The sequence below is a fragment of the Zingiber officinale genome, chromosome 1B (genome assembly GCF_018446385.1).
Source record: "Zingiber officinale cultivar Zhangliang chromosome 1B, Zo_v1.1, whole genome shotgun sequence".
Taxonomy (NCBI): domain Eukaryota; kingdom Viridiplantae; phylum Streptophyta; class Magnoliopsida; order Zingiberales; family Zingiberaceae; genus Zingiber; species Zingiber officinale.
Window position 1 is genome coordinate 162,563,039 of NC_055986.1, and position 11,907 is coordinate 162,574,945.

The following is an 11,907-nucleotide window of genomic DNA, read 5'->3' on the forward strand; positions in this document are numbered from 1 at the left end:
TCGTCCATTATTGATCTAGCGGTCAATAAGGCCTCCTGGCCATGCCTTTTCGCGATTGGATTTGGAGTGTCAGATACGTCGCCCTACGCATCACCCACCTAGCCCAGAACAGTGGCACTGCGCTTCTTAAAATGTGGACGCGTGTCGATCCGGAAAGACCCCCTGACGCTATCCACGATTGTGATCCGTCAGATCGATTAGCCTGGTTCCAGATCGCTGAATTGCACGCACGGTTCCTGTCGTAGTCGTTGAACCGTTTTTGTTCGCGAGTACCGAAGTGTACCGCCCATATCTGCTCGACCTTTGCCGTGCTCGTTTGCAGCAAGTAAACGGCAAACCCTAGGAAGACCCTTCTGCTAGCCTTTTTCCGTGGGAATCGAACGAGGCGGCGTGGTGGCGAAGCGATCACTGATCGGACGCTACTTCCGTGGGTTTCTCGGCTCACGTTTTTGATTCGCTGCCGATCGACTTTGGCGTTTCTTGTTCTGTCGTTTCTTTGGATTTGGAATCTGTTTCGGGACTACTTTCCGGAGCTGATTACGAGGAAGAGGTGGGATGTGAAGAGATGGAGGGAAACTTCGGAGGTGGCTGCGGTGGTGTCGGAGATAATGGAGGGCCAAGCGACGGCCGGCCGCCGAATCCTTTTGCAGGACCGCATCAGCAATGCTTCACTGGGACACACCGCAAGGCTGCTCTTGTTCGTCACGAGTCGCTCGTAAGATTTCAGCAGCATTCTTTCCTTGTTTGTTTCCTTTGCGTGTGTGTTTGCAATGTGTAAACCATGTAGCGTCGCAACTTTCTTAAACTTTACTAAAATTGGTGTCCGTTGATATTAGGTTTTATCACTTTATCATAGAATCTTCTCGTCTTTATCCATTGGTGAAAATTTAATTCTTCCTTATTTATCTTGTGGTTTGGATACGCTGGTATGAATTTGATGTGGAGACCTTGTCGGCTGCCTGCTCAAACTTAGGCTTTTTTTTTCATTGATTATGGGTATCAGATCTGGCGACAGTTAGTATTCTGTTCTTCTGTGTCTGAGTTTTTTTGAAACGATTTTTGGGTTTTCCCTCTTTATAGCTGTCTCCAAGTTTGGGGTGGTTTACTATTTTAGTCGTTTTGTCATCAAACTGCAATAGATGTGTGGTTTTCCTTTTCTGTCGAACTATTATTTGTAAAAGTAACTTCCTGTGAATTCCTTTATCTCATTATATATTTAAGGCGCGGGTGTATTCACAAAAGAATATACTTCAACATGTATGTTGTTATACTGATGTGCATTTATGAAATGACGCCAATGACTCCTGATCTAGGAAGGCTGTGGACTTAAATTTGCGTTGTTTAATATATAACTTATCAATGAAATATTAAAGTTGCTGTTTGTTGCATCTTAGTTTGATGTTTTCCTCCGTTAGTTGATTAATTGCTAGAATTATAATTAGCATGGTCTTGTTACATGCTATTTTTGGCCAGTTTCAAGATTGTGAAAACCATAATAGCATTTTAACTTGGGTTGTGAATGTGTATAAGTTCTTAATGACTGCGAGGATAGGATTTTTTTTAGAAAATGGCCATTGCATGGAAGCTGTCTAGGTACAAATAGAGTGTAGTGGTACAGGCCATTTGTGAGTATCTATTGCATAGTTGTTAACTCTTGCTATGTTAATAAGACATAATCATGTAGAAGTAAACAACTAAATTAAAGACTTGCACTGGTAGCTACATGCAAATAATGTGATTAGAAAATTGCATTGATCGTGTTTTAATATATTACTAACAAACGGCAGACTTAGGAAGGAAGTACATGTATGCCATAATTTGACAAGTTTGAACTATCTCTAGCAAAATTTCCTCTTTTAAAAGATCTTATTACTCAATAAGAAGAACAAATTTCTACTCATCTTAGTGATCCTGAGACTTTCACCTTTCTTAATTATTTTAATTTTCAGAAATATTGATGCACGTTTGTATTTTATTTATATTCATTCAGTGCACACTATATCAAATTTTATGGCTGCCATTATGTTTTGTAGGTGCATTTATTAGTCAACCACTTTACAATTTTTTTTATTTACTCATTAGCAATGCTGATTCAATCAAAATACTTATCTGAAGATATCAAATATTTTGTGCTTGTAACTAAAAGTAGGCATGATTCCCATTAGCATTGTTTCCGATTAGCAATGTTGATTCAATCAAATTACTTACAGAAAGATACCAATGATTTTGTGTTCACAACTAAAAGTATGATTCCTTTTTTTTTTTTAATAGTATCTACTATCTAGCAATAACTTTAACACATCATCATTTAACAATTAACATATTGGACCATTAAACAATTACATATATGATCTTAACATCCTTGATATCTACTGGCATTATTGACAATCTTATTCTTTATGGAAATAAAATATACCCCTAAACATTGTTTTTTAATCATTTTGTCTTGGTTTATTTTTTTCTTAAGCACATAGCATTTTCTCTAGATCTCTTTGTCAACTTCTCTATTATTATGTTTGTTTACATTTTAGTAACCTGATTGAGAAATCAATTGTACTTTGGGAAAATATGTTTGCCATGCAGCCCTATGACATACCCTATAGCACGGATATATGGTATCACAAATTTTGTTATGTTCTGGTCATAGTAAGTTAGAATTTGTAGCTTGCAAGAACGGGGAGAATTAAATGCATGATTTCTTTTAGTGGATTATTTCATGCAAAATATCATCATACTATCAAACCTTGAATTTTTGGGATTGCACCTAATGAGGAAAAACTCAGGTGATACATTTAAGATGGTACGAACATGTACTTAGACAACCAATAAATACTCTAGTTAGACGATGTGAAACTATGACAAATGTGCACATCAAACGAGAAAGAGGAAGATAAAAAAAGACTTTGTTAGCAACAATAAAATAAGATAAAATTTATGTAAATATAAATGATGATATAATGGAGGATAGAATGCAATGGCGTAGAAGGATCTATATAGCCGATCCCTCCTAGTGGGGTAAGAATGGGTCATTATTGTTGTTGTATCAAACCTTAAATTTTATAGAGAGACAGGACTTGTGGCTTCACCTCATCTATCATAGCTTTGATCCTTAAGATTGGCTAGTCAACTAACTTTGCTAAGCTGGTCTGATAAGTTCAGTTTACATTCAAGATCAATAGTACAAGCATTAGCAGCTAGATTTCTTGAAGGAGACAAACCCAGCAATATTTTCAGGTTATCTGGTAGTGGTTAGTGGTAATGTGAATAATACCGCCTTCCTGTGTGGCCTCATTCTGTGTAGCAGTCATGATGATTCTTTGAGGGAAGGGCATCTTCTGTCTAAAGGATGATTCAAATATGAGATATAGGTTTTTTTGTCTTTTACTGTCAACTAGCTGTCCATTTGTTCTCTTGAAGCAGTCTGAAACTCTCTATAGTGTTCTATCAGAGATGGTACTCATTTCTTGATGCCTGTTGAGCTGTACTAGAGGAAACACTCTGCAATGAAAAAGAGTTGGCAAGATCTCCATTTTTGTGTATAATGCTTGGTTATTGGTACCAAGTATTGATTGTCTATTAGAGTTTATCAGATAAGTGCTCTGTGTTGGTTTGTATATATGCACAGTTCTTAACAGATAATTATGCCCCTCTCTCTCTCTCTCTCTCTCACTCACTCATATATATATCTATATATATACATAAGTTATGCAGCACTGTTTTTCTGAACTGTTTCTAGATGGAAATGTTACCGAAAAAGGATTAGTACAATTTGGTATTTTGTGTGATATTAAAAAGAGCTTTCCAGATGATTTTGTGTTTTTCTAAATTTATACTCTTTTATTAGTAGGAAAGATCTTGATTATTAGTTATGCCATGCATGTGGCTGTTTCTATTAGGAGCAATTAACTGATTAAGATGTGTATAGCTTGCTGGAAGAGCACATCAGGAATTTTAATTTTCACTAACTAATGCAAATAATGATGTTACAATGTACTTTTAAATTTTATTTGATATAAGACTTGTGAAGCTGCACTTCATTGACCTTTACTAATAATAATTAATTTTGATACTAAATCGATTACTTTTAAGTTCAGTTTTTTAATAATAAAAAGTTTGTTGCAGACAAAGACAAAATTACTGGATATGACTGTTGAGATTGAGAAAGGCACTAAAGGTTGTGAAACTAATTTCCTCCCAATTGTACGATCTGGGGCTTGGGTTGATATAGGCTTCCGAAAAACAATGGAAGATACCTATGTTTGCTGGGATAATCTCATGCGAGATTGTGGGACTAAGACTTTTGGAGAACCAAGTGCCTTTTACGGGGTATGCTGCTTGTATGTTGAGGATTTTTCTACATAACTCTGTTCTTTGGCTTTTCATTATTTTCTACAGCATGCTGCTGCAAACTGGGACTGTATTCTATTGATTTGGCTTCAATTCTCTTTATTTTTTATCCAGCCCTGCCTTCTAATCTGTTTCTAACTTGGCCAAGTATCTAATCTTAATAGGTGTTTGATGGGCATGGTGGAAAGCATGCTGCTGATTTTGCTTGCAGCAATTTGCCCAGATTTCTATTAGAGGACGAGGATTTCCCAGGCGAGATTGAGAGAGCAGTTGCTTCTGCATTCCTGCAGACAGATAGTGCTTTTGCAGAGGCCTGCTCTGTCAACTCTTCTCTTGCTTCTGGTACTACTGCACTGGCTGCGTTAGTTGTTGGAAGGTCAGGTTTTTTTTCCCTTTGGAATTAAAAAAATGTGAGCGCCAGAAAAGGGCTTTTCTGATTAATTTTTATCTGAAAAGGGGTTTTCATGACCTTTTAAGGACTGAGTTCTGATTAGATCTTCCTGTTTGTAGGAAAGATTTCAAATTTTCAATTCCCCCTTAGCGATTATCTGCCATCCTGTACTTTTTGGGTGTGTAACCAGGAAGGATAAAGATGCATAGGTGTCAGTTTAATATTGGGTCGCATCTTTCATTCTTGTAATGGTATTTAATTTTCCAACATTCAGGTAGCAAGGATAACTGCATTTGTCAGTTGTCAAGAACATAGATGTTTACTAATCTTTAAAACATTCAAATTATATTATGTTCTGCTACCTTTTTCTATCTTTTTCCACTTGTTAGGCTTAACAGGAGTTGGACCAATCATGTGCTCAGTTGTCGAGAAGATAGATGTCTACTAATCTTGAAAACATTCAATGTTACCTTTTCCTTTTTCCTAAATCTTTTCTGCACTTGTTATACATATCAGCAGTTAGGACAACCATGTGATGGTGCTTGTTCTCAAATATACCGCTGCTGATTTTCATGTTCATCCTTGAGCCATTGAGCTATCTGTTTGTCTGCATATGTATGAGCTGGATCAAGCATAAGGGCTATTTAATATTTCTACACAAGATTTGTCATGGTGCTATAAGCTCAATTATATATATTCTGATGAAAGATAACATTGTTTTCTTTATTTTATCGTTCTGCTGGCTGTAGCAAGCTAAAAACTAGTCGAACCTTGGTGTGCTACTTTACCAGTTCCCCTCTTACAGAGCATAACTACTTGCTTATGTATAATTCTAGACATAAAAATTCACCTGGAATCTACAAGTGCTTCTTGTGTTTTTAAGGTAGTTTCTTGAACGACCAAGAGTGTGATTGAGTTCAAATATCCATATGGTATATACAGTCATTTCTTTTGCAGATGCAGAAGCCTTATTATTTATCTGTACATTACGTCGCCTTTCTTTCTTGTCCAAACATACATGCATCTCATGATTGTATTGTTTATGTGCTTGGACTTTCGTTTCCCATTTATTCATGCCCCACTTTAGGGCTCTCTGATTCCTTTCTAGATCTTTTTTGCTTTCATGTGGTACAGTTCTCTGGTGGTTGCAAATGCTGGAGATTGCCGTGCTGTCCTTTGTCGCCGTGGTAAGGCAATTGAGTTGTCTCATGACCACAAGCCAGATTGCAGCAGCGAAAGGAAACGAATTGAATCCCTCGGTGGATATGTCTACGATGGCTATCTAAATGGACAGCTTAATGTTGCCCGTGCTATTGGGGACTGGCACATGGATGGAATGAAAGATCCAGATGGCGTGGGCCCCCTTAGTGCAGAACCAGAGGTGATGAGAATGCGATTAACGGAGGAGGATGAGTTTCTGATATTGGGCTGTGATGGAATTTGGGAAGTCTTCCTCAACCAGAATGCAGTGGACTTTGCACGACGGAAGCTACAAGAACACAATGATCCAGCCACCTGCTGTAAGGAGCTCATTGACGAAGCCCTGAAGAGGAAGAGCAGCGACAATCTAGCTGTGGTTTTAGTATGCTTCCAAACCAAGCCACCCCCAATCCTGACTGCTGGAAGGCCTCGAGTTCAAAGGAGCATATCTGCAGAGGGCCTCAAGGAGCTGCAAAGTTTTCTGGATAGCCTGGCTGATTGAGTAGAAGACATTTCATCTTGTTGCTCTTAACCATTTAGATTGGACGTGGAGTTTAGGTTAGCTGCTCGGTTATTTAACTCATTTTTTTCCCAGGTGAGATTTGGTATCATCCAATTGTACTATATGCGGCGGCTGACCCCCATTTACAGTGAGTTTACTGTTGTTCTCTCAACTGCTGTCATAAGAATCAGACTAAGTTGATTTATTTTGCTAGTCTTGTCTCTTAGGCTGCTGCACCGCAGCACGTTAACATAAAGTCAAGTAATTTAGCAATGGCTTGACCTAATCGAGTCTACTAGTTTGACATGTATTCTCATTCATGTCTCATTCAAATCTACCATTTGGCTGTTCATGTGGAACGTTTTCTTTCTTTCAGTTCTGTCGTTTATTTAGTTATCTTCCATTCTTTCACGTGATGACGGAAGGCAATTCCACTTGGCATTTATCCCACGTACTTGGATGGGCAAAGTTAGAATTTGGAGTAGCTATTCTTGGATGGTACAAACCAAATAACAAAGCACCAAAATATTAGAGAAATATCAAGGCTTACTCAAAAGCAATTGCATAACACATGGCATTATTTTTCCACAACACATTCCCACCACCAAAAACATGCTCTTATTTGATTAACAATCTCAGTAATTAATAAGACATGGATAGGTCCCTTTTGACATATTAGGAGATCATTAGCTGTTCAGAAACCTAATCATCACTTTAAAAAGAAGATGCCGCATGCTACAAATGACTGAAGTAAAAAAACTATGGAATACAAGAAAAGGAACCCAAAGCGTTAAGATGATAATTAGCCAACTGATGGAAACACCTTTGGTAGAGTTTACATTAATGCAGTTCGAAAAAGAGTTCTATGCTAAAAACGAAAAAAAAAAAGATTTTATACTCATTCAGCAAACATTAAATTAGAACCTAAATGGTGATGAACCATGGAGCTTTTTCCCCATGGTGATCATGCTTCCTCCTCGCTTGGAATTTTTTCAATTTCAGTTTCATTGACACCAGCGACAAGTTCTGCTTCGAATGACATTGACGGCAATCTGTCATAGACTCTGGAACCAGATGGAAGGAGTCTATTCTGACCTGATCTCAGTACCTGACTCAATTTGTCGTAATTCCACCTCTGTTGAATGTATATCACAATAACAAAAACAACTGCAGTGACTGGAATAAAAATATCTCCAAACTTTGAAAAGAAGTCTAAGTTTGGATCCACAAATTCATACTGATCAGAGAAGTATGGGTTGAACACTGGAGCTCTTACGAAATCATAGACATGCGGAAGTAGCCTTACCATTGTTATTCCAATATAATAGGTTTTCTTCAATGGCATGCAACTAATTTGCCACAGACAGTTTCCAATGATCTGGGGAAGCAAGAAGAAATCTTGAAGAAGACCAATGTATTCCTCCAGCAGCATTTCCCATTCATTCAGTTTATGGTTATTCCCGCTTGGATCCAAGTATGTAGTCTGGTGAACAGGTCTTCGAGAAACGTTGACAAAATGCATGATAAGAATTCCCAGAAAACCAACCATGTGGATGCTAAAACTTATCAGAAGTATCCTTTTATCACTTGGGACTCGTCCTGGCTCCAGTGGAGTTCTTGTAAGTAATCTTATGCGAGATTTCACCACCTTTTGACCGAGCCTTAGAGTTAACAAGAAGGCACCCAAGACAAGAATTTTCACCATGTAGTCTATGAATTGGAACCGTTGATTCTCCTTGAATTCATATGAGGGGTTCTCGTAAGATTCAGATGTGATTCTTGCATATAATGCTTCAGCTCCTGTAATCAGAGGAATGATGTAGCCTAAAGCCTGGACACCAAGCATGACAAGAGATATGTAGGGAACAACAACACCATTGTCTCGGATGTAAAACAATTGACTCAAAATAAACAAGATAGCTAATGATAAGGTGATGATTCGTAGAATCCCTTCAACATCTCTCCTAGAAAGAATGTCCTCCTTTTGTTCTTTGTAGAAAATTGGAAGTGTTTGGAGATTGAGCGGGTCAAAATGTAGCGGGTCATCATCATTTCTTTGACTAGTGATGGAGAACTTTGCTGTTGGATTGATCAGCCACCGTGCAGTTGTTGGTGGGTACTCCACTTTTACTTCAATCAAACAATCTAATCCGTCTTCAAGGTCCATGCTATCGAAAAGTATATTCCACGAAGCACGCACATCCCGGCAGCCTATGAGATACATTCTTCCATCAATAGGATTATAAAGGCCCTCCAAGTAGAGCAACGAAACATTGGTGTAAAGGTTTCCATAAAGTATGAGCTCGGCAGAAACATTTAAAAGCAGTTGTTTCTCAGTGGAATCTTCTTTGGAAGGTGGGATACTCTGGTTACTTGCAATTGATGCATTTGAAAGCGTCCAATATTGACCGAATAATAGTGATCCAATAGACAACACTTCCATCTGAAGGAATGGCTTCTCTTTGTGAACGTCAGGTATTGGATCTGGCACAACTGGCACATGGAGAGTGAGAGCATCAGCAAGATTGGAAAGATTTGCCATGTCATCATCACCATCATTCCCCTTTCTTGGGTAGCTTAGGAGTGACTTTTTAACGATGTTACCGAAGTCGAAGGGTTCACTTCTCTCAAGGAAAGCACCAGCTACCTTGATCTTCGAGTACATGTATGTAATAAATGGATTTCTGTTCATTTTATTTCGTAGTTCCGAGGGGTGCACAGGGTTTTCAAATGTCAAGGGAAAGTGCGAGAAATCCTTATTATCTTCAATGCTAGATATTCTGCCGTAAATGATGTTGCGTCGACTGATAGAGAAGGATGTGGGGACATATAAGCAAATGCGAGATTGACATTTTTCATTGTCAAGCCCTAGACAACCAACCATGCAGAGTTGTCCAGCAGAAGAATTCCATATTCCCTCAGCTGAAAGAGTCAGACCATTCAGGCCTGTTCTTGGTGCTACCATGTAATGATCCTCCCATGGAGGAATAGCTCTAAATACTGTAAACACTCTTGCGAGACTCATGTTATTCTTGTCAATTCTTGGTTCGCACCTGATATCTTGCATCATCAGGCCAACATTAGCAAAACCACCATCTGTGGCATTGATTGCCATCTCCGTTACAAAAGGTCCCAGCTTACGGCAATATTCATCAGTGGAGTTACAGTTCCAGTTTGGCACAATGTTGAGTAACTCTCTAGAGGCAAATCGATAAAGAATGCCACAAAAACCAGCTCCCTTGTAGACCTCCAACTGGTTATGCACTATGTCATCTCCAGAAGGGTATGGAGCACAGGCCTTTGAAACAAGATCTTCTGAACCATACTCATAATTTGAGTAGGGTCCAAGCCTGGAAGACAACTGAATTTCATCAAAATACCTGGGGCTTAGAGGTCTATTCAAGCTCTTCATTTCACCACGGACAGCTCTAGTTGTCAAGGTGAACACCTTGGGGTAGTGAAGAACAAGCAAAATTTGGTCATCTTGCAAGTGAGGATGTTGATACTTGGTCGAACTTGCATCTTTCACCCATTCCCATGGGTGAGAGGAATCAGTATCACGAGAAGGGAGCAAAGCATTTCCCAAAAGACACAAGACCCTCTCTCCACCATTCTTCTCTAACTCAATGTAAACACCTTCAAATTGAATTCTGAACTCAGAACTCCCGGGCCAAAACCGGAACTCCGGGAATTGGTACAGAACACTTTCTGGAGCAGTGCCATTTCTAGAAATTCCTAGACCTAAAGCTCCGCTGACTTTGAGAGAACTATGGGAATTGCCTAGCGGATCAACATGTTTCATCGAGAACGAAACAAGATACAAGGGATTAGGAAGATCAGAAGCACCAAGTGGAGCATCACTTGGGTCAAATGGCATAAGAGGAGCATCACCGGAGACCTGAATCCAGTCTCCCCCGACAAAGGATAGCTCCTTTTTGAGGTTGTTGGCCCTATTGAAATCAAATTCCAAATTGTGAGCAGATGAGAGGAAAGAGCTACAATGTTTCTCGACCTCGGGGAATCGGGCATAGTCATACGGTGTGTAAGGGTCTTCTGTGGTTGCATCCAAGGTTTGTTCACTCACATATTTCATCGAGCATGTGGCGGGCAGTATGAAAACCACTGAGACCCCCAAAACCCACAACCTCAGAGCCAAAGGAAGTGTGGCATCCATACCTAAACCCCACAACTCGACGATCCAGAAACCTAATGAAGGAAAATCAAGGTCAGAAAACCCTGATTAGGATAATTTGGAAATTTTGATGGCCTTCTTTTGTGAGTGACTAAAAATAGGGGGCCAAAATTAGCTCACAGAAAGCTCATAAACTTTGTTAGGGATTCCAAAAGTAGAGTTTTTGGATGTAATTAAGGAGATTGATCAAGGAACAGGTTTGGGGAAGACTGACCTGAAGAGGAAGCTGAAACAGCTGCATTACTCCAACACCTTGATCCCCATTCTTGTCTGTGCGATGAGCTACAGACATTTTTCCATCACAAAATTCCTGTTAGGAAAAAAAAAGATGAAAATTTATGAGATTATTGCATCCAGGAAGGTTGCTTCCTTTGTTGACCAACCAACTGTGAGCAGCAGGGAAGGAAGAGCACGAAGATTGAATTACAAAAAGACCGCTGATACACGACCTAGTGAGTTGCAGGGGAAGAGGGTCGATTGGGAAGTCTCATCGAACGTGGATTTCATGTCAACTTGTGCAACTCAAAGTCAACGGCTACTACATGGGGATTTTAAATTTGGATAGTTCTTAAAATATCTCAAGAGTTAGTTCCTTTTTTCTGAAATATTTCTTAATCTTTAATTTAAATTAAAATAGACTTTAAAAAATACTTTTTAAAACCTTTATTAAATATTAAAATATTTTTTAAATTACCCTTTTATTTTATAGGCTTATAGTTTGAAATATTAATATTTTTTTTAAAATTATCGTTTTTCCCCCGGATTTTGATGCTGAATATTGTTGACTCAAGGAGTAAAATGTATTAATGTTTCAGTTAGAATTAAAAAAAAATTACTATCTATTAATTTTTCATGGATAAAAACATGAAAATAATATAAATTACATTTTAAAATCTTCAATTACTGACGTTGGTAATTAAAAACTGAAACTAAACTAAATGTAAATATATTAAATAGTTAATGTAAATATATCATTACCACTTGCGGGCATATTTTGAAAGATCGGATTGATCCGCTCCCTAGGCGTAGCGTAGATGATGGATACATGGTATCTCTAGTCAAGGGTTAATTTTCAAGAACTAACGATCTGGGTTTATCTCACCATGCGCCTATGATCTGTGTACATATATTTACCTCCCTTCATATTCGTGGGTCGGCACTAAGAGGGTCGTTAAAGTAACGGATCTATCTTTTTGGTCGAAAGATAGGACTGACCTACCCCACCATGCGCTTATGGCCTGCGTATATGTATTTATCTCTCTCTATATCTATAGA

At 38.6% G+C, this 11,907-nt stretch overlaps 2 protein-coding genes across 3 annotated transcripts; one reads left to right on the plus strand and one right to left on the minus strand.

Annotated features, from left to right (window-relative positions):
- Window positions 1-289: 289 nt before the first annotated feature.
- LOC121987601 (probable protein phosphatase 2C 57) lies at window positions 290-6,815 on the plus strand. Its single transcript, XM_042541352.1, has 4 exons — window positions 290-715; window positions 4,123-4,326; window positions 4,512-4,723; window positions 5,873-6,815. The coding sequence occupies exons 1-4, from the start codon at window positions 566-568 to the stop codon at window positions 6,438-6,440; spliced, it is 1,134 nt and encodes a 377-aa protein (XP_042397286.1). The 5' UTR covers window positions 290-565; the 3' UTR covers window positions 6,441-6,815.
- Window positions 6,816-7,218: 403 nt separating this feature from the next.
- On the minus strand, window positions 7,219-11,204 carry LOC121987611. 2 transcript variants are annotated; one of them, XM_042541362.1, is made up of 3 exons: window positions 11,082-11,204; window positions 10,847-10,942; window positions 7,219-10,646 (listed from the first exon to the last, which is right to left on the minus strand). In XM_042541362.1, exon 3 carries the CDS (start codon window positions 10,612-10,614, stop codon window positions 7,405-7,407), a length of 3,210 nt encoding a protein of 1,069 aa, XP_042397296.1. In that variant the 5' UTR covers window positions 10,615-10,646; window positions 10,847-10,942; window positions 11,082-11,204; the 3' UTR covers window positions 7,219-7,404. The 2 variants fall into 2 exon arrangements, with proteins under 2 accessions (XP_042397296.1, XP_042397304.1); XM_042541370.1 differs by having other exon boundaries at window positions 10,847-11,090.
- Window positions 11,205-11,907: the final 703 nt, after the last annotated feature.